Below are 24,311 nucleotides of genomic sequence, written 5' to 3'. Positions count from 1 at the left end.
ATAAGTAGCACAGCTACTTATATTATTAGTCATGAAACTGGTCACCTGATTTCCTTATACCGTGTTCATTTTCCTATTAGGGAGCCGTCTCTAGCAATTCCTTCCCGCACATTTGAAAAGTTTGACAACAGCAAGATGGGTAAGGCATTCATTCACTTTCAATAGATATAATTTACTGATGACGTACAAACTTTAAATTAATTCTGTACGGTCATACATATTTGAATAAGAGCATACCTGTCTTTGAGTTTTGAATGTTATTTTGAAGTTTTCAAATTATGAGATTTCTTTCAAAGGGTATCTTCAAAACTCTTTTCTATACAGCAGAATCTTGCAAAGCAGGGTTACAAGAATATACAGAACCATAAAATGTAAATCATGCCTCAAGAAGTAGCGATTAGAAACACATTTTTAACTATTTGGATACCTTGTTTCAGATTACTTTTCTATGCTTACTTTAAATTTGATTCTATTTATCCCATAAATATGTTATAGAAACTTGTTTGAATATTGCATTTTATGAATTATTGTTTATCTTTAATTTTTACTAATATTTAATGTTTCTTTTATGCAGGTCAATACAGACAAAAAAACTGCAGTATAGGTAAAGTGTGTTCCTCATGTACTCTTCAATTAATAACTTAATTACTTCACAGCATCTTTGATCATTCTCTAGTAAATACATTTTTATATTCATTGAATATTGGGGAAATTGGGTGGTGCAAGAGAGCAAAAGTGGTTGAGTATATTTTCTCATTAGCAAAGTTCATCTATGAACATTTAATGTTCCCGTACTACATTGCCCAATGCACTAAATTTTTGGCAGATTTTAACCCATTCATTTTTAGCAAATGAACACCTACCTAAAAACAGCATGCTGTGGAATATAGTTTGATGGCATTAAGGGGTCGAAATTGCCCCTTTGCAAAAGGCCTGTTAGTGCCTCCAGGAGGCGCTAATGTGGCGATAAGGCCTTTTCACCCGGGGGCAGGTGGTGGAAGTGACCTGCCCAGAATTGCCCCCGGGATGCCGCGGGCGAAAACGGCTTGCGGTGAGCCCCATAATTTTCGCCCTGGGCGGCGGCGCACATGGTGATGACGTAATCATCGTGCGTGCCGACCCCTTTAAAATTTAACATATTGCGCATGCTGCCTAGGAAATGAGTATTGATCTACATAATACTGTGCGATTGACCAATTGCATCTTCAACCCCCTTTCTTTCATTGTTATTGCATTGCCGCTTAAGGGGTCTGCATGGCCACATGGGTGCCACCAATCACCTCCTGTACTTTCAGAAATCTTGCAGTCTAATAGAGTTTGTCTTGCTCTGTTTTGCTGCTCTCGCTGGTCATTTGAAAGAAGATGATTTTGGTCCACCTGAGTAAGATATCCATTACCTGCATTTATGAGAAGCAAGTTGACTTATACTGCTGATATCTCCTACATTAGTCCGGATTGCTTGGAGGCATGAAATTAATAGACGTAGGTGCCATAATGGCCAGTGTGCTCCTCTGTTCGAGGTTGTCTGCAGGTCTTTCTGGCGGAGATGAGACAACTTCGTAGCAGCCTCCTTCTAAAACTGAGCCTGCGGAGGCCATACTCGTCAGTAATTACCAGGCTTGGACCTGTAAATATGATGAAAAGTATATTGCCAGATGCAGATAGTGCTTGGGGAAGCCTTTCTCTGCTTCTGATCATTATCCTCGACTAAATCAAATGACAGCAACGCTGGAAGAATCACCATTATAATGAGCTTTGTGTGCACAAACAATCTGAAACTGTAGCATTTCCCTTCAGATTCTCAACATGCAAGAATATGTCTCAAGTGTAATGTTCAGTTTATATGAGCAGATTTAGCACTTTTAGTGTGAAGATTGGAAGTACAAATAGATAGTCCTCTTAACAAGCAGTTTTACGGGAATGACATAAAAAAGTAATGTACAGTATGGTTACTATAGCACACCACCAGCTCAAGAGTGCTACATTCAATTCCTGACAGGCATATAACAGTTGGGAATGGAGCCAAATGATGGACCCCTTAGATAGCTGGCAAGCAAATTACTTTTTGTTGACAGCAATTTCTAGGCTTGTGTTACAGAACCATTTCAAGAAGAACACAGGAAAGTACAGGACCTTGCTGTCCTTCTGACCGATCCCAAAAACTAATATTTCTCAATCACTCACTCCTTCAAATATCTACCAAATGCTGTCTTAAATATGTTCATTTTACTTGCTCCCACAGCCTCCCTGACAGTGCATTCCACATAGTAGAAAGTTCATTCATTCCATTCCAAGGTATTGAGAGCTTCGGCATCATTGTATGCTCCAAGCTTCCTTTTTCTACTGTGTGACGAATTCTTTAACATTGGAACAACAGACAAACAACTGAACGTACAGATCTTTTAAAAAATATTGTTTACTACTTTATTTCTGGTTGCCAGGGCCTCCCCAATGATGGGGAAATGTCTGTACAGGGTGTTGAGCAGAAAACCAATCACTGACTTGTACTGGTAGGCTAAATACCCATCTCACCATCGCTAGAAAAAATGATGGCCATTTCTGTTTGCCGATGGGAGTGCTGCTACCTCCGTAGGCATCAGTGAACCCTGTCTCTTTAGGACGTCCTCCAATGTCATCAACGCTACAGCCTCAGTTACGTTTCATCGCTTTCATCAAAATCAGAGCTGCTGGTGGCGACAATGCTGTGAAGTAATGGAGCCATCATGTGGCACATCTTGACTGTCTGTGTCTCTTATGATAATCACCATTGTCCAAAACAAAGACAGGAAATAGATAAAACTAATATTGCACAGTATAGTAATATATTAGAGTGGTTACAAAATTATAATCTCCTCTCAGTGTTCAGTTGATAGATAAAAAACATTCAAGCTTAGCTGTCACGGTTTATGACCTCATCTGAACCCTCGGTGAGATTAGTTCCCTATAATCACTCTTTCTTATCTGTTATTCACTATCTAAAGCAATTTAAAATGTTATTGCCTTGTATTTCTAATGTAAAAGGGGCATTTCTGACTTTTTGAAAGATGGTTGATCTGGAGTCTAATGAATCAACAAACGGTCATGCTGATCAATGACTGCTACACAACACACGTTTATAGCCTTTTTTTTACAATGACCCCATTCATGCAGCAATAGAATCTGTATAGGTCAGGTCAGTAATAATCCTCAACAACAGTACATGATGGCAGGAACATTTTCACTGAGATTTTCAGGTAGATCTATACCAGTCTAATTTATTGACTTTCTGCTGACATTCCAGTAGTTTTTGTGATAAGGTTGTTGTTTTGTCTTAGCAACAATCTGAAGTAAAATTAAGAAATAATATATGAACATCAATCATTTATTTTCTAAGTGTATGGGACTTATGTCTTTATGTGCTTAATGTGAGCCTTACATGTGGTGCAATTGCCAGACATATTTAATTACTGACTGCAGCACTAATGTATACAAAAAAAGAGTATGTTAGCACATTGTAATCTTAATTTTCCGAGACTTTTTCATGGAGTGAGCACACTTACTCTGACAGCAGGGAATGCTGGCTTTGCCTTTGTGAAGCAATCCCCTTATCATCATTAGAAGAGACTCCCAGGGCATGAAATACATGGTCAGCAGTTCTTTTGGATGCAAAATCCAACAGCTCTTAAAAGACTGCTCTGGCCCTTAAAGGGAAGACAATTTTTGACTCTGCATACAACCCATTTTCTCTGTGAGGGTATCGCTGCAAGGAGCGATCTGGGCAAAAGAGCCTCCTTTGCTGATGTTGCCTTGAAGGTTCTGCTGCAGGATATGTGACAAAGAAATGTGGCTATTTTTGGAACTGAAGACCATCTCTTGTGAAGATGAAGGTACAAGCTACATGGAGAGAGATGGCAGCGAGAGAGCGATTGCAGTCTCCAATAGCTATTGTATCTTGGAGAAAATGAAGAAAATGTTTTCTGGTATCTGGAGAAGTACCAAGGTAAGTGTACCATCTTCTGCAGACCTACTTGCTCTTCATCCATTGATGAGGTGACCCCAGTGGAAATGTTTCTCTTCTGTATGGTGGGCAGCATGTGCTCATGCAGTCCGCACTGGAAGCACGTCGCCAGACTTACTGGTAAAGGCAGATAAAGAAGGGTCCAGGATGCCCAGCATGTGTCCGCAGCCCACTGGTCTCATTTAATTGAAGCCCGAGGCCCAAGATCTGATGTGCCTTGGGCCTAACCGTTACGGCACAACGATTGTTTCCTGCAGCCATTTTGCACCAACAGGTGCACCAGGTGAATTACAGTGCAGGCGGGGCCCATTACTCGTAGTGCTTCCCACTCACATATTTCAGCCCTAGTCTCCCTGCCTGTGTATGATCTCTATTCAGCTTGTGGTCCTATTCCCGTAGCCCTTCACTTCATCCTCTTTCTCCTCCTCTTGCTACACGCTCATTCTTTGTGTGGCAAAATTGTGCATCATGCAGCAGACCAATTGATTGTGAAGAATTTGCCATGGCTTTTGGAGCTTTATCATTTTTAAATGATCTAAGCGATGGGATGGTTGCTTCACCATCCCCATAGTGTTCTCCACAGATTATCTGCTGGCGGCTCATTATATCTGTACTCTGTGTCTGTATGAAGGTTTCTAATTGAAGTCATCAGCCACGGATGCAATTGGTAGTCTTAGTCTTCCAAGAGCCATCCATTCATTCTCTCTCTCTCTCTCTCTCGATCGTCAAATAATGCAGATACTGTTGGCTGGTGCATAATGAAAGCTTCACTGCTGCTCCAAGCATAATGTGCATTAACAGGCAGGATAACATTTCTATGGTCTGAAGCCACCTGCACATTTAGAATGGTACATCTTTCTGTTGATGTACGCAGTGGGTTAATGTGTAGAGAGATGCCTGGGTTCCATCGAGAAACCCTTTAGACTCTTGGGAAGCTTGCCATACAATGAAAGTTCTGTGTTGTCTCCAATTGGTGTCTTCTTTCCACTGGAAGAGTGAGAAAGGTATGGCATCACTCACTTTCTTCGGACAGAAATGAACAGCAGAATGACTTGTCTGGCTGCAGGATTCAATGATTAAGGATCGGCAACTGTAATCTTGCTTTCAGAGATTTGCGATACTGGTTCCATGTCATACATCCATTTTGGGGGGCATGGGGTGTACTCAAGGCACAGTTTCAATTGAATTCTTAAAATTCAGTATGGGATATGATTTCTATATTCTATAGGCTAATATTCTTGCTGATATAAGAGTGCACAAAAATCTAGCTGGCTTTCTTAATATCATGCACTTAATTGTTTTATTCATTACTGGGATGTGGGTATCGCTGGCAAGGCCAGCTTTTATTGCCCATCCTAGTCGCTCTTGAGAAAATAGTGTTGGGCTGCCTTCTTGAACCGCTGCAGTTTGTTTACTGAAGGTGCTCCCCCAATGCTGTTAGGTAGGGAGTTGCAGTAATTTGACCCAGAGACGATGAAGGATGAGTGATATATGTCCAAGGCACGATGTTGTGTGACTTGGAGATGATTGGATTCCCATGCATCTGCTGCCCTTGTCCTTCTGGGTTATGGAAGTCGCGGTTTTAGGAGAGGTGCTGCTGAAGAAGCCCTGGCAAGTTTCCAGATTTCACGCTGTAGATAGTACACGTTGCAGCTATGACGCGGCCGTGGTGGAAGGAGTGGATGTTTATGCTAGAGGGTGAGATGTCAGTCAAGCCAGCTGCTTTGTACTGGACGGTGTCCAGCTTCTTTGAGTGTTGCAGCTGCACCACCTAGGTACGTGGAGAGAATTCCATTACACTCCTGACATGCGCTTTGTAAGTGATAGAACAGTTTTGGGGAGTCAGGAGGTGAGCCACTCACACTTGACTTGCTCTATCGTCACATACACATGGGACCTCTCTTTGCATGTGGCTTTGTAAGTTTAACCCAATCACTGGCTTACCGTTTACTGAAAGGCTCATGTTACAGTACTGAGTAGCAAGCAGATTTGTTTGAAGTTTTAACAAAACAACCATGTGGGAATATCAAGTCCCTTTCACTTGGATATCAGTACAAATTTGAAATCCGATTGAGTCGTAAAGCCACGATAGCAATGCTCTGCTGGGAGACAATGCCATTAAACCCATACATGGATTTATGCCAATGAAATAGCTGACCGTTATCTATTCAAATTGGATTAGGCGCTTTGTTCCGAAAGTGCAGCATTTAGTTTACTGACACAAAGGGTAGCAATATGCTATTTTCTGAGCAAGCGAGAAAATTACATTTTTACATTCAAGATAGCGGGGCCAAAAATTCACTGGCCGCTGCCTGCTGTCGATCTCTAGCACTGACCAGATAGGTTTTGTGGGGCCAGTGGGGGAGGATCTCAGTACCATGTGACAGGTGGGCACATGGTGATTACCAATTTAGGTGCAGCCCCAGTGCCTGCCTACTCAATGCAGCCGGAAATTCCTGCGAGGGTGGGGGCAGTTGTTGATACCCCGCTTATCATGCTTCCCCTCAGAGCCTTGGTAAACAGGCTGATCTGTGAAAACATTCTCTTTATATAAAAAAAATAAAATCCTCTTCAAGGGTTCAGGCCCATATCTGCCCTTCTGGAGACCAGTATGCCTCACTCGCCATACTGACCTCTATGAACAGACCACACCCCAACTGAACATGAGGAGCAAGAACCTCCGGCGTAGCATACCTGACCCTGGCTGTGCCCTTTGCCGTCATTTTCCTTCTAAGGGACGGATGGAGGTTCCATCTCTTAAATGGCAAACAGCAAACTCCCAAAAACTGCAGAGTTCCCACGCAACCAAGTCGCCACTATTTTGGGGGGCAACCTGTCTGCAACCAGAGTTACAGTGAGGCACAGATTGAACGTCTGGGAATTTTCGAGGAAACTCTTTTATTGTAACCTGTGCTTTTTTTTAAAGGACTGATCATAATGCTGCAAATCAGTTCACAGTTTAAGATAATAGAGGTGAACATTGTTGAGTTATGACCTAAGCAGACAGTTACTACAGGACATTAACTAATACTGAGTGACTCTACTGCAAACCATTAGGGGCCAAAATTGCCCCTTTTCTTAAGGCCTGTTACCACCGCAAATCGGCGGGCGGAGTGGAGTGGCCACCGACTTTAGTTGGAATGGCCGCTGTTAGCCCAATTGTACCCCCGAGTTTTCCCGGCGGTGCCCCAATCCCCCCCTTACCATTCTGCTGCTGCCGATCCATCTTAAGCTCGTCATCACCATGCGCACCGCCGATCTAAACCCCCCCGACGGCGACATTCCCCTCGGAAAATCTTTGACCCGCCCAGCGGTGCCAAAACAAGCTTTTTCCCGGTGGTCCAGTGAGGCTGTGGCCTTCTGCAGTGGCAGTGCGGCTTCCCTTAAAGGGGAGGACGCACTGCCACTACCGCCATGTTGTTTTTTGTCGGCCAACTGCCATGTCGGCCCAACAATTATGCCCTCGGGTTCGGCCGGGCCGCCAACAGGCAGCCTGTACCCCCTCTTGGGTACCAAGCCATTGACCTGGCTGAAACATTCCCAAAGTGGGCCAAAGTTTTAAAATCGCGAAGGCTCTTCCCTTTAAGTGAAGGCGGGAGCCGTGGTGATGCGGAGCCGTGATGACGTCATCGTAGCGGTGAGTCTGCTCTGCACCCAACTTCTGCCCCTCAGTTGCTGTCACCGCTGCATCTTTGCCTCTCAGGTGTAGTCACCACCCCCATTATGATCGACTTCTGGATCAAAACAAAAAAAACCAAAGAGCTGAATGTCACTCAAGGGGTGACCTGAACCGCAGCTGCGGTCAAAACCATCGAAACGGGAGGAGGGGAGGGAGCACCCTGTTTCAGGCTGGGGGCAATTTCTGCCCTTTATTCTTTTACCGGTCTTGATGGTATTTACTGAGACCCAATTGCAGCTAAACAACCACAGGTTTTTTTATGTGTGGGGGTTTAATTGTGTTCATTGGTTTACTTTTTCTTTCTGTTTTAAACAGCTAAACATACCCTGGCGTACATTACTCACATCCTTACTAGCCCACCGTTGAACCTGAATCCTGTCTTTTCGCCAAAGATCAAAGTATACTATTCTGAAGTGCCTTTTGATGTGGTGATAGTGAAGATCAGAGCAGAAGCAGCCAACTGCCAGTGCCAGGTGCACCTGGATGAAAAAAAAGGACCCAGGTAAAGCACTGATTACAAAGAGGAAGTGTTCGAGCATGGAATCATCTAATCTTTCATGGTTTTATTATATAAAATAATAGGTTTTAGTAATTTTATTTAGTTAGTAATATACAGATATATGTCTCAAATAGGTGCATAAGAATAGCAATTGAATGATCACTTTATGGGGGTAATGAGAACTGTTAATGCAGAGGGGCCTTTTGTAACATTTCAGAGGAGTGGAATGACCCAGGTCACCAGAAATGCTACTCTATCAATTGATCACTGGTCTCTCCGGCTGCAGTTTGTTTGCTCACCCTCCTTTTTCTTCTTCTCCCTCACCTTCATTCAATATATCCTCGTCAGATAATGGTTCTTCCTCTTGCTCTGCCTCCTTCAGCTGAAAACTTCTCTGTATTGCCATGTTTGGCAACACTACAGTGATGTGGGAGACTATGGGAGTGAAATTGGCCCTTTTTGCAGCCCTATTAGTGTCTCCAAGGGGCGCTAACGGGGCACAAGACAGTATTTGCCTGGGGGAGGGAAGCACTACTGCCTCCCGGGAAATTGTTCGGGAGTTTGCGAAGGCGTTGCCATGGCAGCGGTGCGCCCCGCGATTAGCGCCCCAGGCCGCCATGCAGCCGGTGATGACATTTTCTGCCGTGCACGGTGACCTCCACCTGCCCCGCGCCGATCCCTTACTGCCCCGTGGGGGAAATTGCCCCACGGGCCATGAGGCTGGGGTGAGCAGATGTCAACGCTCTCGTGGCGATGATTAAAGGGGAGGACGCCAGCACCCCAGGCCACCATCTTTTTTTTGTCTCTTTGGTCGGCTCAACGATGGCGGCCCTAGCATGGTCCGGGCTGCCATCGTGCAGCCCAGCACTCTGTCTTGTGTGCTGGGCTGCTGACCCGGTCGCACGCTGCCCTAGTGGCCCAATGGAGACCATCAGAAGCCGTGCAGAGCATATGGCGGCCCTCTCCTTTCTTAGAAGTGGAGGGGCATTGAAGCGCGTCAGCGCTACGCAGAGAATTTCGCTCATTCGTGCCCCGGGACCCACCCCTAAAGGAAGTGGAGCACGCCTTACCATTGCATTACCGCGGCATGTTGTAACGACCAACCAGACTATAGCACTATAGAATAACTTTCTTTATTGATAAGACTGATGTGTTTACAGTGGAAGGTAGTGTCATCTACAAAATGGATCATTAAATATACTGAGGGCTAGAGATTGCGTAGCATTCACTTTGGGGCGATAACTTTTGCGGGAGCGCAAAAGTATTGCTGGGCGATAAAGATTTGATTCTGCCGGGAACTTCCGCTTTAGTGCTCCGAGGGAAGTGGAGCGCTAAGTCAAGCGCTACCCCTCAGAGCGCTAAAGGGACTGCGAGAGGCGGTGTCGGCAGAGCACTGAGCAATGTTCGGTGCAGCGCTGCCATCTTTACAGGCTCCTTCCCTCCCTTAAAGGGAAGGGCCAAGGCTGCATTGAATGAATCCTCAGGCTGTGTCTGTTGGGCAACGGCACCTGTGATACGTGCTTAGCAGCCCCAAGCACTCTAAGAGAATGCAGGGCTGAGCAATTGCGGGGTCTAAAATAAGCAAAAAAACAGCAGAATGGAGACATAAATAAAGTTTTCCCTACCTGACCACCACTGCCTTTAAATATTGTTCCCCAAGCAGCCAGCCGAGGTGACAACGCCTCCTGCAGCTGCTGTTGTTGTCGTCCTGTGATGCTGCAGGGGGCGGAAGTGAATGTTGCTCTCGGGCCGGTAACGGGGTGCTGCGCACCAGACGACATCACGATCTACGGAGCACATGACACCGAGGCAGTAAGTGTTAGCGCCAGCGCAAAACTGACAGGGAAGTTCGTGAGCGTCGGTGATTTCGCCACGCCCAATGTTTAAGCCCTTAGCGTCCCGTCACTGCTCCCTGGTGGCGCTAACGGGAGGTGCAAACCAGGCCAATTTTTCCCCCGAAGGGTTATTTTACTTTCTTTGGCAGGAACAACTGCAAAATCTAAAGAGATATTTTAATCAATTTTGTTTAATTTGAAATCACTGTTCTTTATTTTTTTAAATAAAAGTCACTGTCTTAACTTGTGGCAATATTGCACGATTGTTTTATACAACTAAACTTTAAAAGGACCAACTGTAAGTTTTAAATCTCAGTGTCATTCCGTCCTACTGTATTGCATTCATAATTCTATAATTGATGTTTCGACTGTGAGATAAAACTGCGGGTTCCAGCATGTTGCACAGGTTCATTTTTCTCTTTTCTTTTACCTCAGCATTGCCAATTATCCCCTTGGCCTCGGAAACAATAGAATCCATATTCTGGTATCGGATGGGTCTCGCATCAAACCTGCTGTTATAGCAACTTACACGGTCAATGTTTACCGCCATAGCCGACCCAGTCTACCTGCTTTTGATGGGAGTATAATGTGCAGTTTTGTGCAGGTAACCATCTTGATGTGTTTTTTGACTAATTCTTATCATCAACCATGGTTTAGATGGAGTGAATAGTATTTAGGACTTGAAATGAATGCACAAAGTCCTTGAGAATATAGAAAAAGTGTAAGCAAAGCTCTTTAGTTATACTGTAAAGAAGTTAAACTGTGAAGGGTGGCACTGTGTTGTAGTACTGGGAGACTAAGGTTGCATCTGTGATTTTTGTGCAGTGTGTTCCAGATTTTCTTTTCCAATGACATCAAATGCTGGTTCTAAGCAGAGGCTAATGGCTTTGGAGGGTAAATGGAAGGAAAATCAGATGACAGGTCATCCAGAATCAGTCTTTCCTAGAGTCTGATTATAAAACAGCTCTCTACCTTTTTGTCTACACTTTATGCAAGAGAATAATTTACGGTGCAAAGGTCTTAGAAAAGAGTCAATTAAAACAAAAGGGAAGAAAAATGAATTTAAAAAGATTCTTTAAATTATCTAGGTGTATGTTTATTCAATAGATATTGTAAGTGTGTCAAACAGCACATATTGCCATCAGTGCTATTGCTTCCTCCATTTTAACTGTTTGCATGCCTTCAATGTTTGCTTAAAGAGATCCAAACTCTGGATACATATATGAATGAGTAACATTTGCAAATGTCTAGTTATAGCTTAATTAAAACTATCTAAGGGCTCAATTTCCCGCTTTGCCAATTTTTGGCGCCCATGAGGATTAACGACCGATTTATTTTGTGCCTAATTGAAAGAAAAAGTTGCAACTTTCGCCAAAATTAAATTTCATTTTGGTGCTGCGGTACCCAAAGTTAAATCTGGGGGTGGAGCTTCAAGTCTGCGCCAAAAGCTGAGGTTGCCAGGGTGACGAGTGAGACATTGAAGGAGGTTACCAGGATAATGAGAGACACTGAGGGCTGAAGCTTCCCCTGCGAGTTGAAGTTCCACGGCCAGGGCTTGCAGGGGAGTGGGGTGTGGGGGGCGGTGGTGATGGGGGCATTTAGCTCGGGGTTGCAGCAGGACTGGGAACGGGACCCTTTCAACTCGGGGTTGCACCGGGAGCAGGGGGGCCATTCGGCCCGGGGTTGCAGCAGGACTGGGAGTGGGGTCCTTTCAGCTCAGGATTGCAGTGGGACCGGGAGTGGGGGGCCAACACCAAAACAAGTCATCTTTAATGTAAAGAGATGAAAAAAGAACATAATTTAACATGATCATTATAAACTATCTTTATGAGCAAGTCTAAACTGCAAAGAAACAGCTCCGATACAGACTGTGTCATGTATGTAACCATCATGCAACAGTAATCTTCATATAACTGTAACCTTCATGCAACTCCTGTACACTGTACTTATACCCTAGAAATGCAAACCCTGACCACAGTGGGTGAACTTGTGGGAGACACTCCTCACCTGGGTTTCCAAGTATAAAAGGGGAGGTCCCACCCAGTGTCAGCACTCCTTGGTCCTGGGAATAAAGGTTAAGGTCACGTAGTGACTGTGTCTGCAGTACATGCCTCGTGTGAGTTTGTAGTATGGTGCAGGGACACCACATTTGGCGACGAGAAACGGGTATCACCGAACCACGAGGATGGCCACCGGTAGCACAGAGGAATGTTACAGTGTGGGTGAGGACTGGGACGACTTTGTGGAAAGACTCCAGCAGAGCTATGTCACGAAGGACTGGCTGGGAGCAACAGCGGCTGACAAGCAGAGGGCGCATCTACTGACCAGCTGCGGACCACAGATGTATGCGCTGATGAAAGACCTACTCGCACCCCAAAAGCCAGCGGACAAGTCCTTTGAAGAGCTCAGCCAGCTGATCAGTGAGCATCTCAAGCCGGCGAGTAGCGTACACTTGGCCCGGCACCGGTTCTACACACACCGGCGTCGGGAGGGACAATACAACTCGGACTTCATTGTGGACCTGCGGCGCTTGGCTAGTCTCTGTAAGTTCACAGGCGCCTGCAGGGGGGAGATGTTAAGGGACTTTTTCATTGAGGGCATGAATCATGCCGGGATTTTCAGGAAGCTCATAGAGGCCAAGGACTTGACTTTAGAAAGGGCGGCGTTGATAGCTCAGACCTTCATGGCAGGGGAAGAGGAGACCAAGCTAATTTACGTGCGCAGCCCTGGTCCCAACATGGCGATGGATCAGGGAGTTAACATTGTGAACGCGGCTAGGGACCCCACAGACAGGCAAGGGCATTTCGAAACCGCCCAGGCAGCAACAGACTCTAGGGTGGGCCCGCAACAGAGACAATGGAAAGGGGATCGGCAATTCACGCCATCACGAGGAACAATGCGTCCCACGATGGGACCATTAACACCCACCATCAGAGTGCTTAGAAACAACCAAATGGGCAATCAAAGAGGAATGCCTGGTAACAGTCCCTTTGTTAACAACAATCTCAGCTCATGCTGGAGATGCGGGGGTAGACATACTGCGAAAAGCTGCAGGATCCAGCAATATACTTGCAGGATTTGTAACGTCAGTGGACACTTGGCCAGGATGTGCAAAAAGGCTGTGGCGAGGCTAATCTGTGAGATAGAGGAACCAGACGAGGGGTCTGCAATGCAGGATGATGCCTGGGGAAAAGCCATGGATGCTGAAGTTCAGCGGGTTCACGTGGCTGACGTCCACAGCTCATACACTAAAACCACCCATGATGATGAAAGTTTTATTGAATGGCATCCCGGTGTGCATGGAGCTGGATACAGGAGCTAGCCAGTCACTTATGAGCACCGAACAATGGCCACACAGAGCTAGCAGGCCCAAACTGGAATGCATTGACACGCAGATACGGACATACACCAAAGAGATCATCCCAGTGCTAGGCAGCGCAAACTTGGTGGTAGCACATAATGGATCACAGAACCGGCTACCACTCTGGATCGTCCCGGAAAATGGCCCTGCGCTCTTGGGGAGGAGTTGGCTAGCCGAGATGAATTGGAAATGGGAGGGATGTGCACGCCATTTAATCTGTGGAGCGAAGTTCATGCTCACAGGTCCTACAAAAATTCGGGTCACTGTTTCAACCCGGTGTCGGAATGTTCAAGGGCACTAAAGTAGTGATACGCATCACTCCGGATGCCAGACCAGTGCACCACAAAGCCAAAGCGGTGCCGTATGTGATGATTGAGAAAATTGAAAGTGAATTGGACAGGCTGCTCAGAGAGGGCATAATGTCGGCCATTGAATTCAGCGACTGGGCAAATCCCATCGTTCCTGTCCTTAAAGCAGATGGCTCGGTCAGGATTTGTGGTGACTACAAAGCCACCATCAACCAAGTGTCGCTGCAAGACCAATACCCGCTCTCCAGAGCGGAGGATCTTTTTGCCACACTGGCAGGTGGCAAGCTGTTCACGAAGCTGGACCTCACTTCGGCCTACATGACTCAGGAACTGGCTGAAGAATCCAAGTTTCTGACCACCATCACGACGCACAAGGGATTATTTATCTACAACAGGTGTCCGTTTGGCATTCGTTCGGCGGCAGCTATCTTTCAGCGGAACATGGAAAGCTTGCTTAAATCCATTCCTGGAACAATCGTATTCCAAGACGACATCCTTATAACGGGTCGAGACACCGAGAAACACCTCCACAACCTGGAGGAGGTGCTATTCCGACTGGACCGGGTAGGCTTGCGGCTGAAAAAGGCTAAGTGTGGTTTTTGGCCCCAGAAGTCGAGTTTTTGGGCAGGAGGGTTGCCGCAGACGGGATCCGGCCCACTGAATCAAAAACGGAGGTGATCCGCCGGGCGCCCAGGCCCGGCAACACGTCGGAGATGCGATCATTCCTGGGACTTTTGAACTATTTCGGGAACTTTCTGTCGAACTTAAGCACATTGTTGGAGCCGTTACACATGCTCCAGCGTAAAGGTTGTGAATGGCTTTGGGGGGGGGGACTGTCAAGAACGGGCTTTCAATAAGGCGAGGAACCTGCTGTGTTCTAACAAACTGTTGACTTTGTATGACCCCTGTAAAAAACTGGTTTTAATGTGCGATGCATCGTCCTATGGGGTTGGGTGTGTGTTGCAGCAGGGTAATAACGATGGCCGACTCCAACCGGTGGCTTACGCCTCCAGGTCACTCTCCCAGGCAGAGCGTGGATATGGCATGGTCGAAAAGGAAGCACTCGCTTGTATTTATGGTGTGAAAAAGATGCACCAGTACCTTTTCGTTAGACGGTTCAAGCTAGAGACGGACCACAAGCCGTTTACATAACTGTTGTCCGACAGCAAGGCTGTCAATGCCAATGCGTCAGCTCGCATACAGCGATGAGCTCTCACACTGGCTGTGTATGACTACACCATACGGCACCGGCCAGGCACAGGAAATTGCGCTGACGCGCTCAGCAGGCTCCCACTGGCCACCACCGAGGGGGCGTCGGAGCAAAGCGCTGAGATGGTCATGGCTGTTGAGGTTTTTGACAGCGCAGGCTCCCTCATCACAGCCTGCCAGATCAAAATCTGGATCAACAGAGACCCCCTCCTATCCATGATAAAGAAATGTGTCCTGACTGGGGATTGGACGCCCGCACACAGGGCGTGCCCCGAGGAGATCAGACCGTTTCACAGACGGATGGATGAGCTCTCCATCCAAGCCGACTGCCTGCTATGGGGCAGCCGGGTAGTCATGCCCCAGAAAGGCAGGGAAGCGTTCATCAGGGAACTCCACAGCGAGCACCCTGGCATCGTGTTAATGAAGGCCATTACCCGGTCACATGTATGGTGGCCGGGGATTGACTCAGACCTGGAACACTGGGTTCGCAGGGGCACGACATGTGCCCAGCTGGGCAATGCTCCCCGGGAGACCCCACTCAGCCCGTGGCCCTGGCCCACCAGGCCATGGTCACGTATTCACGTAGACTATGTGGGCCCGTTCATGGGGAAAATGTTCCTGATCGTTGTCGATGCATACTCAAAATGGATCGAGTGCATCATATTAAACTCGTGCACGAAATCCATCACCGTGGAGAGTCTGCATACGGTTTTTGCGACCCACAGCTTGCCGGATATCCTGGACAGCGAAAATGGCCCGTGTTTCACCAGCCATGAATTCCAGGAGTTTATGTCGGGCAATGGTATCAAACACGTCCGGACAGCGCCGTTCAAGCCGGCTTCCAATGGCCAGGCGGAACGGACGGTCCAAGTCATAAAACAGGGCATGCTACGCATCCAATGACCCTACCTTCAGTACCGCCTATCGCGCCTCTTGCTGGCCTACAGGTCCCGCCCGCATTCGCTCACGGGAGTCCCGCCAGCGGAACTCCTCATGAAACGCATGTTTAAAACATGGCTGTCCCTCATTCACCCAGCCCTGGCAGACATTGTTGAGGGCAAGCACCAATCCCAAACCGAGTTCCATGATCGAAACTCAAGGGGGAGGTGTATAGAAATGGATGACCCGGTATTTGTTCTTAACCATGCTTTGGGACCCAAGTGACTTGAGGGCACAGTAATTGGCAAAGAAGGGAATAGGGTCATAGGGTCAGACTAAACAATGGGCAGATATGCCGCAAACACTTGGAACAAGTAAAGAAAAGGTTCAGCATAGACACAGAGGAATCTGAAGAAGAGCATGAGATGTCACCCACACCACTGCCAGTGGACGAGCAACAAGGACAATCCCAAGCATGCACAGTCCCTGCGGCCAGCCCGGACAGGCCGGAATCACCTCAGGTGACAGAGGCGCATGCCGAGGCTCAGCCACCAGAGCCCCAACTGTGGCGCTCCACGAGAGAGCGTCGACTACCTGAAAGACTTAACCTTTGACACAAAAAGACGTAAGGGGGGAGGTGATGTCATGCATGTAATCATCATGCAACGGTAATCTTTATGTAACTGTAACCTTCATGCAACTCCTGTACACTGTATTTATACCCTAGAAATGCACACCCTGACCACAGAGGGTGAACTTGTGGGAGACACTCCTCACCTGGGTTTCCAGGTATAAAAGGGGAGGTCCCACCCAGGGTCAGCACTCCTTGGTCCTGGGGAATAAAGGAAGGTCACGTAGTGACTGTGTCTGCAGTACATGACTCGTGTGAGTTTGTAGTAAGGTGCAGGGACACCACAGACTGGAGCACTGATTTTCTTAAGTTAACGTAGGGTTTTTCTGAATGGTACTTAAGGCTACTCTGTATTGGGGAAAATCGCTTAAATGGCCAAAAACAGCACGGAATCCAATTTTCAACCAGACTGGTGCCAAAAAATCTCGCATACAAAAAATTCGACGCTGACAGTCACCGCCGGCGTACAAACTTTGAGGAAAGTTGCAAATTCACGATTACTCAAAAAAAATCAGCGGACGCCAAAAAAAGCGCCCAATGGTGGTGAAAATAGAGCGCAACTGTTATTCTCTACCTATAATATTTTCCTTTCTACACCTTTGAAAAAAGTTCTAGATTATTGTTAGCTGTGATTCTCCTTTTCAAAGTATAGCTGCCTCACGAATATATACATACACATAGCAACTGCTTGGCATTTCATCCTGATTTTATTGAAAAGTTACAGATTTTGCCATAGTGATACAAATTTTCTGGTGGATGATTAATGTGAGTACTCGAGCTCTTTATTTAAACTACAGCAACCCTTCTATGCAAAAGGTTGACAAGAGTATATTACAAATTACATTTTTAACTTCAAACAGAAATGGTAACTGTTAGACTTTCAAGGTTTTTTATATATAATTTTGAACAACTCAAGTTTGGATCAAGCATTGCGTGTGTGTGGGAAGTGCTTTGTTTCTTGAGACTAAAAATGAACGCTACATTTAAAAAAATGTAATTTGTATGTAGGCAGTGATGAAAGCTCCCACTGACAGCAGTGTCTCAGCAGTTAATATATCATTTTGCTTGCGCTGAATCTCAGCACAGAGTTCATTTTCTTCAGTCACAGAGGAAGTAGCACAGACTGGCAGGATTGGTTAGTCAGTGAGCTACACGTTTCACGCTTGTCCTCTCAGTAACCAAACACCTGTTCCAGCAGCAAAAGGATAAATACAGTGTGAATTGATCGAGGCTTCCTTAGACACTTGACTAAGCACAACTGGCAACATGCACAGGAGGTGAAGGTCAATGATAGCAATGTGGCCTTTTCTCACAGTAGGAATCAGTTCAAATTCTAATCCAGGGCCTTTCTTTCTAGTTTCCTTTTATGTTTAATCCCATTTGGATATTCAAGTTTCAGTGCAAACTGATACCATGCTGAAGGTTACAAAGACAGAAGCAAGGGATGCCGGTCTCTCCTCTACTGGTACATTTGAGTAAGCCTGGATTAAGTTCAAGGCCATTCAGTTAAAAAGTGTGCAGTTCATAGCAACACAGCTTCTAAGAGGAATACATTATGCTGCCTGTGCTTTTCCCATGTACACTGTTTTTTAAAATCCTGAAACCTTTTGTAAACCAAATTAGTAATGAACACTGTCGAAGCTTGTTACTAAGCATCTCGTTAATGGAACGTTAGGTTGGAGGGAACATTTGCCAAGTACCAATTCATGCTGTATACAGTAATTGTCTCATTGAAATGATTTGAATTTTTATTCTAAATACTTTTAGTTTCTGTAATTCAGACTATTCTTGTAGGTGAGCCCTGGATCCCTATGTCCCAGAAAGTGTATTTACTTGCCCAGGTATCTAGGTAAATGTGTAGCATGCCCAGGAAGACAAGAGAGGAAACTCTTCAATTGATTTCAGCTACTGGTTTTAACCTGTGCTTCATGCGACGCTCCAGGTCTTGTGGCAGAATAATACTATATTTTGTGTTAGGATCTAACTGCCAAACAAACTTATTAAACAGTAAAAGTATGAATGAATAATAGTCGTAACATCACATACACTTTTCATTAGTTGTTGTGCTAACCGTGAAGTAGAAAGTAATAAACAGTTTGAACTGCTGTATTCAACTACAAAATAAATCGTATTCTTACATCGTGGATGTATTCCCTTTTCTCACCATCTACAGAAGCTATCTGGTTTGAACCTCTCTCCCAGAAGGCTGCAGGAAGCTCTCTGATTTGAAAAAGGCAAATGAATGAATAGCTTTGTAACCAGGCCTAAGTGAATTTAGATAAGTGTAAATTAAACAAAAAAATGCTTGCCAAACAAATTTATGTTTGAAAAAATCCCAAAAGATGTTTGCATGACATGCAATTCCCTTGGGCTCCTGCCTGTGTACAACCACTGTTTGGCTAAAATTGCATCAAAATGCACTCGAATATTTTTTTTCCAAATGAAGATAATTTGTAACCCCTCTAATTAAAGAAGCCATGCTAACTATTAATCAAAAATGCATCATTTTTGTCAAATAATTCCTTTCCGCCCTACCCTCAGATTAGATACTTGAGAGCCACCGATTCAAACTACATTTATTCCTGAGATGGCCCCATATTAGCATTCCCACTTTCGGGGAATCACAACAATGTTGGATGACCATCTTTGTAGCTTTTCAGGGTGAATCTCCATCACAACAAATGTACAATGTTGTCATGAGTTGATTGAAACCATACTAAGGACTGTAGTGAAAATACAAAGTAAGTAAATAAAGACCCATATAGGCATGGTCGTAACTTCTAAAGTGCTCAGATGTCAAATCAGGTACAGAAACCAAAGTAACAAGTGGGAAAAAAGAATGTAATTAAGAGAGAGCGAAAATAAAAGACAGAAAGGAAAAGTAAGAAAAAAATGTTAAAAATTAAAATTTTCCATTTTTAAAATATCCAACAACAATTCACTACCTGAAGGAGTGAGTCTCCACAGTTTAAATTGTTCACTTTCTTGGCCAGAGAGGTTGATTGACAGTCATTAACAAGTGTTACATCGTTTAAAGGGTACTTATGCTATTAATTACTAGACTTAACTTTATGTGGCGCATTTAATGGGCAATTAATGCGCAACAGCAGGAACTTCATGAAACTCATTGGAAGTTTAAGGGTGAGATGCCGTTTTTGCACAGTGGAGCGGCTCAAGTCATCCAGCAGCTTGTGCCGAATAGCAGTTCACGGGGTATCTTTTCGTCGCCACAAGCAGCTCGACATTTTGCACATTGATAATAGCGTGCATACGCTGTTATTTTTTCAGCAAATTCCGGCCCAGTATCTCCTGCTAGCCTCAATTTCCTAATATCTTCAATCTCTATGACAATTTTTTTGTAGATACTATATGGAGTTTTCTACAACTTACATTTTAACCTGTATATTTAACTTCAGGTATAACATTGTGTAGGTCACTTTTCTCATTCCCAGATGTCATTTGGAGGAATTACCTGCATCAATATTTTAAATTCAAGAGATTTAAAAGGAGCTCCGACATTCTGCAAGAATGGATTTTGTACACTGCTACTTGAGTTAAGAAACCGAATGTTCTACAATGAATAGAGTTAACACATTTTGTTCGCACCTAAGTATAGGTTTATAACAATGGAGGATTAAGGAAGAAAGTAATCAGTTTACATCAACCAATGTGTTTTTATAATTTGAATCAACTGATTTGTTCCTTCTTCCAAGTTTACTCACATGTTACAACCTGACTACTTCAGAATCTTTCAAATTTTCAGATCAAGATTGTACTTAAATGCTAACCCTGAAGAGAGATATATGTTCTTGAATGAGCTAGTGTAAGTCATTTCAGTAATGCTATTTCTTTCAACTGGAGTCCAACAGAATCTTTTACTATGGTACTTATAGTTGTACATGGATCAAGTGCCATTAAGGTGGAATATTTGAAGATAAATTTTGTTTGACGTTTAGATGGACCACAGAGAAACTGTTGGTGTTTGCTAGCAGGTGTTAATGTAGGGCATTCATCAATAAGTTTGTTGCTATTGGATTTTTATACAGTCCTAACATTAGTTCTAGTCACAATTGTAATGAGAAGTATTAAAATGGTAGTGCCCTTTTTAGGTGACCAAGGTCTTTAGTCTGTTTGTTTTACATTGGGCAGAAAAGCACTTCACATTGGCTGTTACCTCTGGACTCGACTAATCCCATGCTCTCTTGGCCTGCCTCCCACCTTCCTCCCTCTGTAAACTTGAGCTCATCCAAAACTCTGCTGTCCGTATTCTAACTCGCACCAAGTCCCGGTCGCCCATCACCATTGTGCTCACTGACCTACATTGGCTCCCAGTCCGGCAATGCCTTGAATTAAAAAGTCCCATTCTTGCATTCAAATCCCTCCATGCCCTCACCTCTCCCTAACTCTGTAACCTCCTCTGGCCCTACAATCCTCTGAGATCTCTGCGCTCCTCCAACTCTGGACTCCTGAGCATCCCTGATTCCCAAGGCCTCTCCATTGGCGACCGTGCCTTCAGCTGCAAAGGACCTGAACTCTGGAATTTCATCCCGAAACCTCTCTGACTCTCTACCTCTCTTCATCCTTCAAGATGCTCCTTAAAACCTGCCTCTTTGACCAAGCTTTTGGTCTTCTATCCTAATATCTCTTTGTTGGCTCGGTTTAAACTTTTGTTTGATAATGCTCTTGTGAAGCGTTTTACAACTTTAAAGGCAAAACATAAATGCAAGTTGTTGTTATGAGCTTAAGCCTAACCAATTACCCAGAATGCATTTACACTACAATGGTAACATTGCTGCAAAGTGATTTCACTTCAAATCAGTGTTAAAGTTTTGTGGTGTAAGACACTCACACTTGTGGTGTGAGACATGCAATTTGATGTCAATGCAAAGCGAAATGGAATTGTACCAATGCTACAATAATAATGCAACTAAACTTCTGCAATATTTAATATCATCATGAGTTGAAGCTGATATCACCAGGAATGCAGCTCTATTTAGAGACCACTCACCTTCAGGCAACCAGCGGTAAGGACAATAATTTGATTGCAACCATTTGCCTGGACTGCCAGTGAGTTAACTTGGCAACACCTTTGTGCTATCCATTGGGGAATATCCTGAGAAGTGTGAAGGCACTGGAAGAGTGGTGCTGCATTTGCTCATGATGGGAGAGAGAGGTAGTGAGGTGTGTAATCAATGAAGAGGGAGGTGTTGGAATATGGGACTACTGGAAGAATTGTCACTGGCAAAAGCAGATTTTTGCTGGGGTGGGTCAGCAATGGTGAAAAGATGTTGAACCTTTTATAAATGTTGACATATAAAGCAAGACACAGAAAGTAAGGTTAATGTGCATTAAGAAACATAGGACTTTTGATACATTATAGATATATTGCTGTGATGATGGTACTGCTGACATATCTTGTGATATTACAGTAATATACTTAGTATTAATGTCAAAGTGTGTGAATTGAAATATTTTTAAAAATACAGAATTTCCTGTGCCTCTAGCACTTTAAGAGTTAATTTAGTATACTGCTGATTTGCAGAAGAGGGTAGCACTGCAACACAATTATAATGCCTTATAGATGTAGCAAAAGTTTAATGTTTTCTTCTATTGCTTTTATTTTGTAAAGTATTATTTTTGTTTTTAGCAATCTTTTTCCAAAGTATAATTACTGTTGCTGTTCTGATTGATTCATTTTGTTTCTATTTTCCTCCCTTTTGTTTAATGATCCATCTCCTTTCTTCTTTCAACAGGCAGCAAAATGCTTCTTGGCCTCTGATCTTTCTGCTAATATATGGTTCTGCTGACATGATATATACTTCCATAAAATAGCACAAGCAGTAGGTTGCTGCCACACCTAGCAACCAATCTGGAAACTGTTGACACGTGCAATCACTAGTGATACGTCCTTACTATACAGTATAAATGCACACGAGGCCCATGCTTGAGAGAAGCTCAGTCTGTCACCTGTCCTTTATTCCTTAGCATTCAAGTGATGAAGGTGGGTGGAGCTTCCCCTTTTATACCTGAAGATCCAGGTTAGGAGTATCTCCCACCTAGTGGTCATTGTTCTCATAGTGTACAACTTAGGTCAGATTATACATGGGTTACAATGCTGGTTGAATGCATGACATCACCTCCCCCGCAAAGTCTTATTGGGTCACAGGTTGAGTCTCTCTGGTGGTTTACGCTCTCTTGTAGAGCGCCTGAGTTGGGGCTCCGGTTGTTGGGCGCTGGCCTGGGTGTCTGCTGTTTGCGGTACCTCAGGCCGATCCAGACTGCCCACAGTGATTGGGTTCTCCTCCCTTTGGTTCCGGTGTGCGGTCACCTGTGGTGGCGTGAACTCTACATCGTGTTCTTCCTCTGCTTCTTCTATGAGGTTGCTGAACCTCCTTTTTGTTTGATCCACGTGTTTGCGGCAGATTTGTCCATTGGTAAGTTTAACTATCAGAATCCTATTTCCCTCTTTGGCAATCACAGTGCCTGCGAGCCATTTGGGCCCTGCAGCGTAGTTGAGGACAAAAACAGGACCATTTACATCAATACATCGCGCCCTCGCATTCCTGTCATGGTACTCATATTGTGGCTGGCGCCTGCTCTCGACAATTTCTTTCATGGTGGGGTGCATAAGGGATAGCCGGGTTTTGAGCATCCTTTTCATTAGCAGCTCTGTGGGTGGAATCCCTGTGAGCAAGTGTGGTCAGGATCTATATGCCAACAGGAGGCGTGATAAGCGCCTTTGTAGGGAACCCCCTTGGATTCTGAGCATCCACTGTTTGATTATCTGCACTGCTCGTTCTGCCTGGCCGTTTGAGGCCAGCTTGACCGGTGCCGTTCTGACATGGTTAATTCCATTGCCTGCCATGAAGTCCTGGAATTCAGTGCTTGTGAAGCACAGGCCATTGTCGCTGACCAAGACGTCCGGTAGACCGTGGGCGGCGAACATTGCCCGTAGACTTTCTACCATGGCAGAGGATGTGCTTGAATTTAAAATGTCACACTCGATCCATTTGGAGTAGGCGTCTACTACAACCAAAAACATTTTTCCCATGAAAGGACCTGCATAGTCCACATGGATGCGTGACCAAGGCTTGGCAGGCCATGGCCAGGGGCTAAGGGGGGCTTCCCTGGGCGCATTGCCCAGCTGGGCACACGTGTTGCACCTGCGAACACAAAGTTCCAGATCTGCGACTATCCCTGGCCACCAAACGTGTGACCTGGCAATTGCCTTCATCATGACAATGCCCGGGTGCTCATTGTGGAGTTCTCTGATGAACACCTCTCTGCCCATCTGGGGCATGACTATGCGGTTTCCCCACAGTAGGCAATTGGCCTGAATCGAGAGTTCATCCCTGCGCCTGTGAAATGGTTTAAATTCCTCAGGGCATGCCCTGTACGTGGCTGCCCAGTCCCCATTCAGGACACATTTCTTGACTAGAGACAATAGCGGGTCTCTATTAGTCCAGACTTTAATCTGATGGGCTGTCACGGGTGAGCCTTTGCTTCCGAAAGCTTCAACAGCCATGACCATCTCAGCAGCATGCTCAGTAGCTCCCTCAGTGGTGGCTAGTGGGAGTCTGCTGAGTGCATCGGCGCAGTTTTCAGTGCCCGGTCTGTGCCGAATTGTATAGTCATAGGTGGCTAACATGAGTGCCCACCTCTGTATGCGGGCCGATGCGTTTGCATTTATGGCCTTGTTGTCGGCCAAAAGGGACGTTAGGGGTTTGTGATCAGTCTCCAGCTCAAATTTCCTGCCAAACAGGTACTGGTGCATTTTCTTTACTGCATATACACATGCGAGCACCTCCTTTTCTACCATCCCGTAACCCCTTTCTGCCTGGGACAAACTCCTGGAGGCATAAGCTACCGGCTGTAACTGACCCTTGACATTGACATGCTGCAACACATACCCG

The 24,311-nt window shown here is 45.1% G+C and overlaps 1 protein-coding gene across 2 annotated transcripts in view; it reads left to right on the top strand.

Moving 5' to 3' along the window:
- The window catches only part of cped1 (cadherin-like and PC-esterase domain containing 1), a 373,997-nt gene that overhangs the window by 136,053 nt on the left and 213,633 nt on the right, over nucleotides 1–24,311 (top strand). For both annotated transcript variants that reach the window (XM_070900311.1, XM_070900312.1), the window contains 4 exons: nucleotides 81–139; nucleotides 575–604; nucleotides 7,992–8,178; nucleotides 10,446–10,614. In XM_070900311.1, coding sequence (XP_070756412.1) covers nucleotides 81–139; nucleotides 575–604; nucleotides 7,992–8,178; nucleotides 10,446–10,614 — 445 coding nt within the window. The remainder of the gene's footprint in view (nucleotides 1–80; nucleotides 140–574; nucleotides 605–7,991; nucleotides 8,179–10,445; nucleotides 10,615–24,311) is intronic.

This window comes from Pristiophorus japonicus, chromosome 15, assembly GCF_044704955.1.
Source record: "Pristiophorus japonicus isolate sPriJap1 chromosome 15, sPriJap1.hap1, whole genome shotgun sequence".
NCBI lineage: Eukaryota > Metazoa > Chordata > Chondrichthyes > Pristiophoridae > Pristiophorus > Pristiophorus japonicus.
This window is presented reverse-complemented; position numbering and strand designations above follow the sequence as displayed.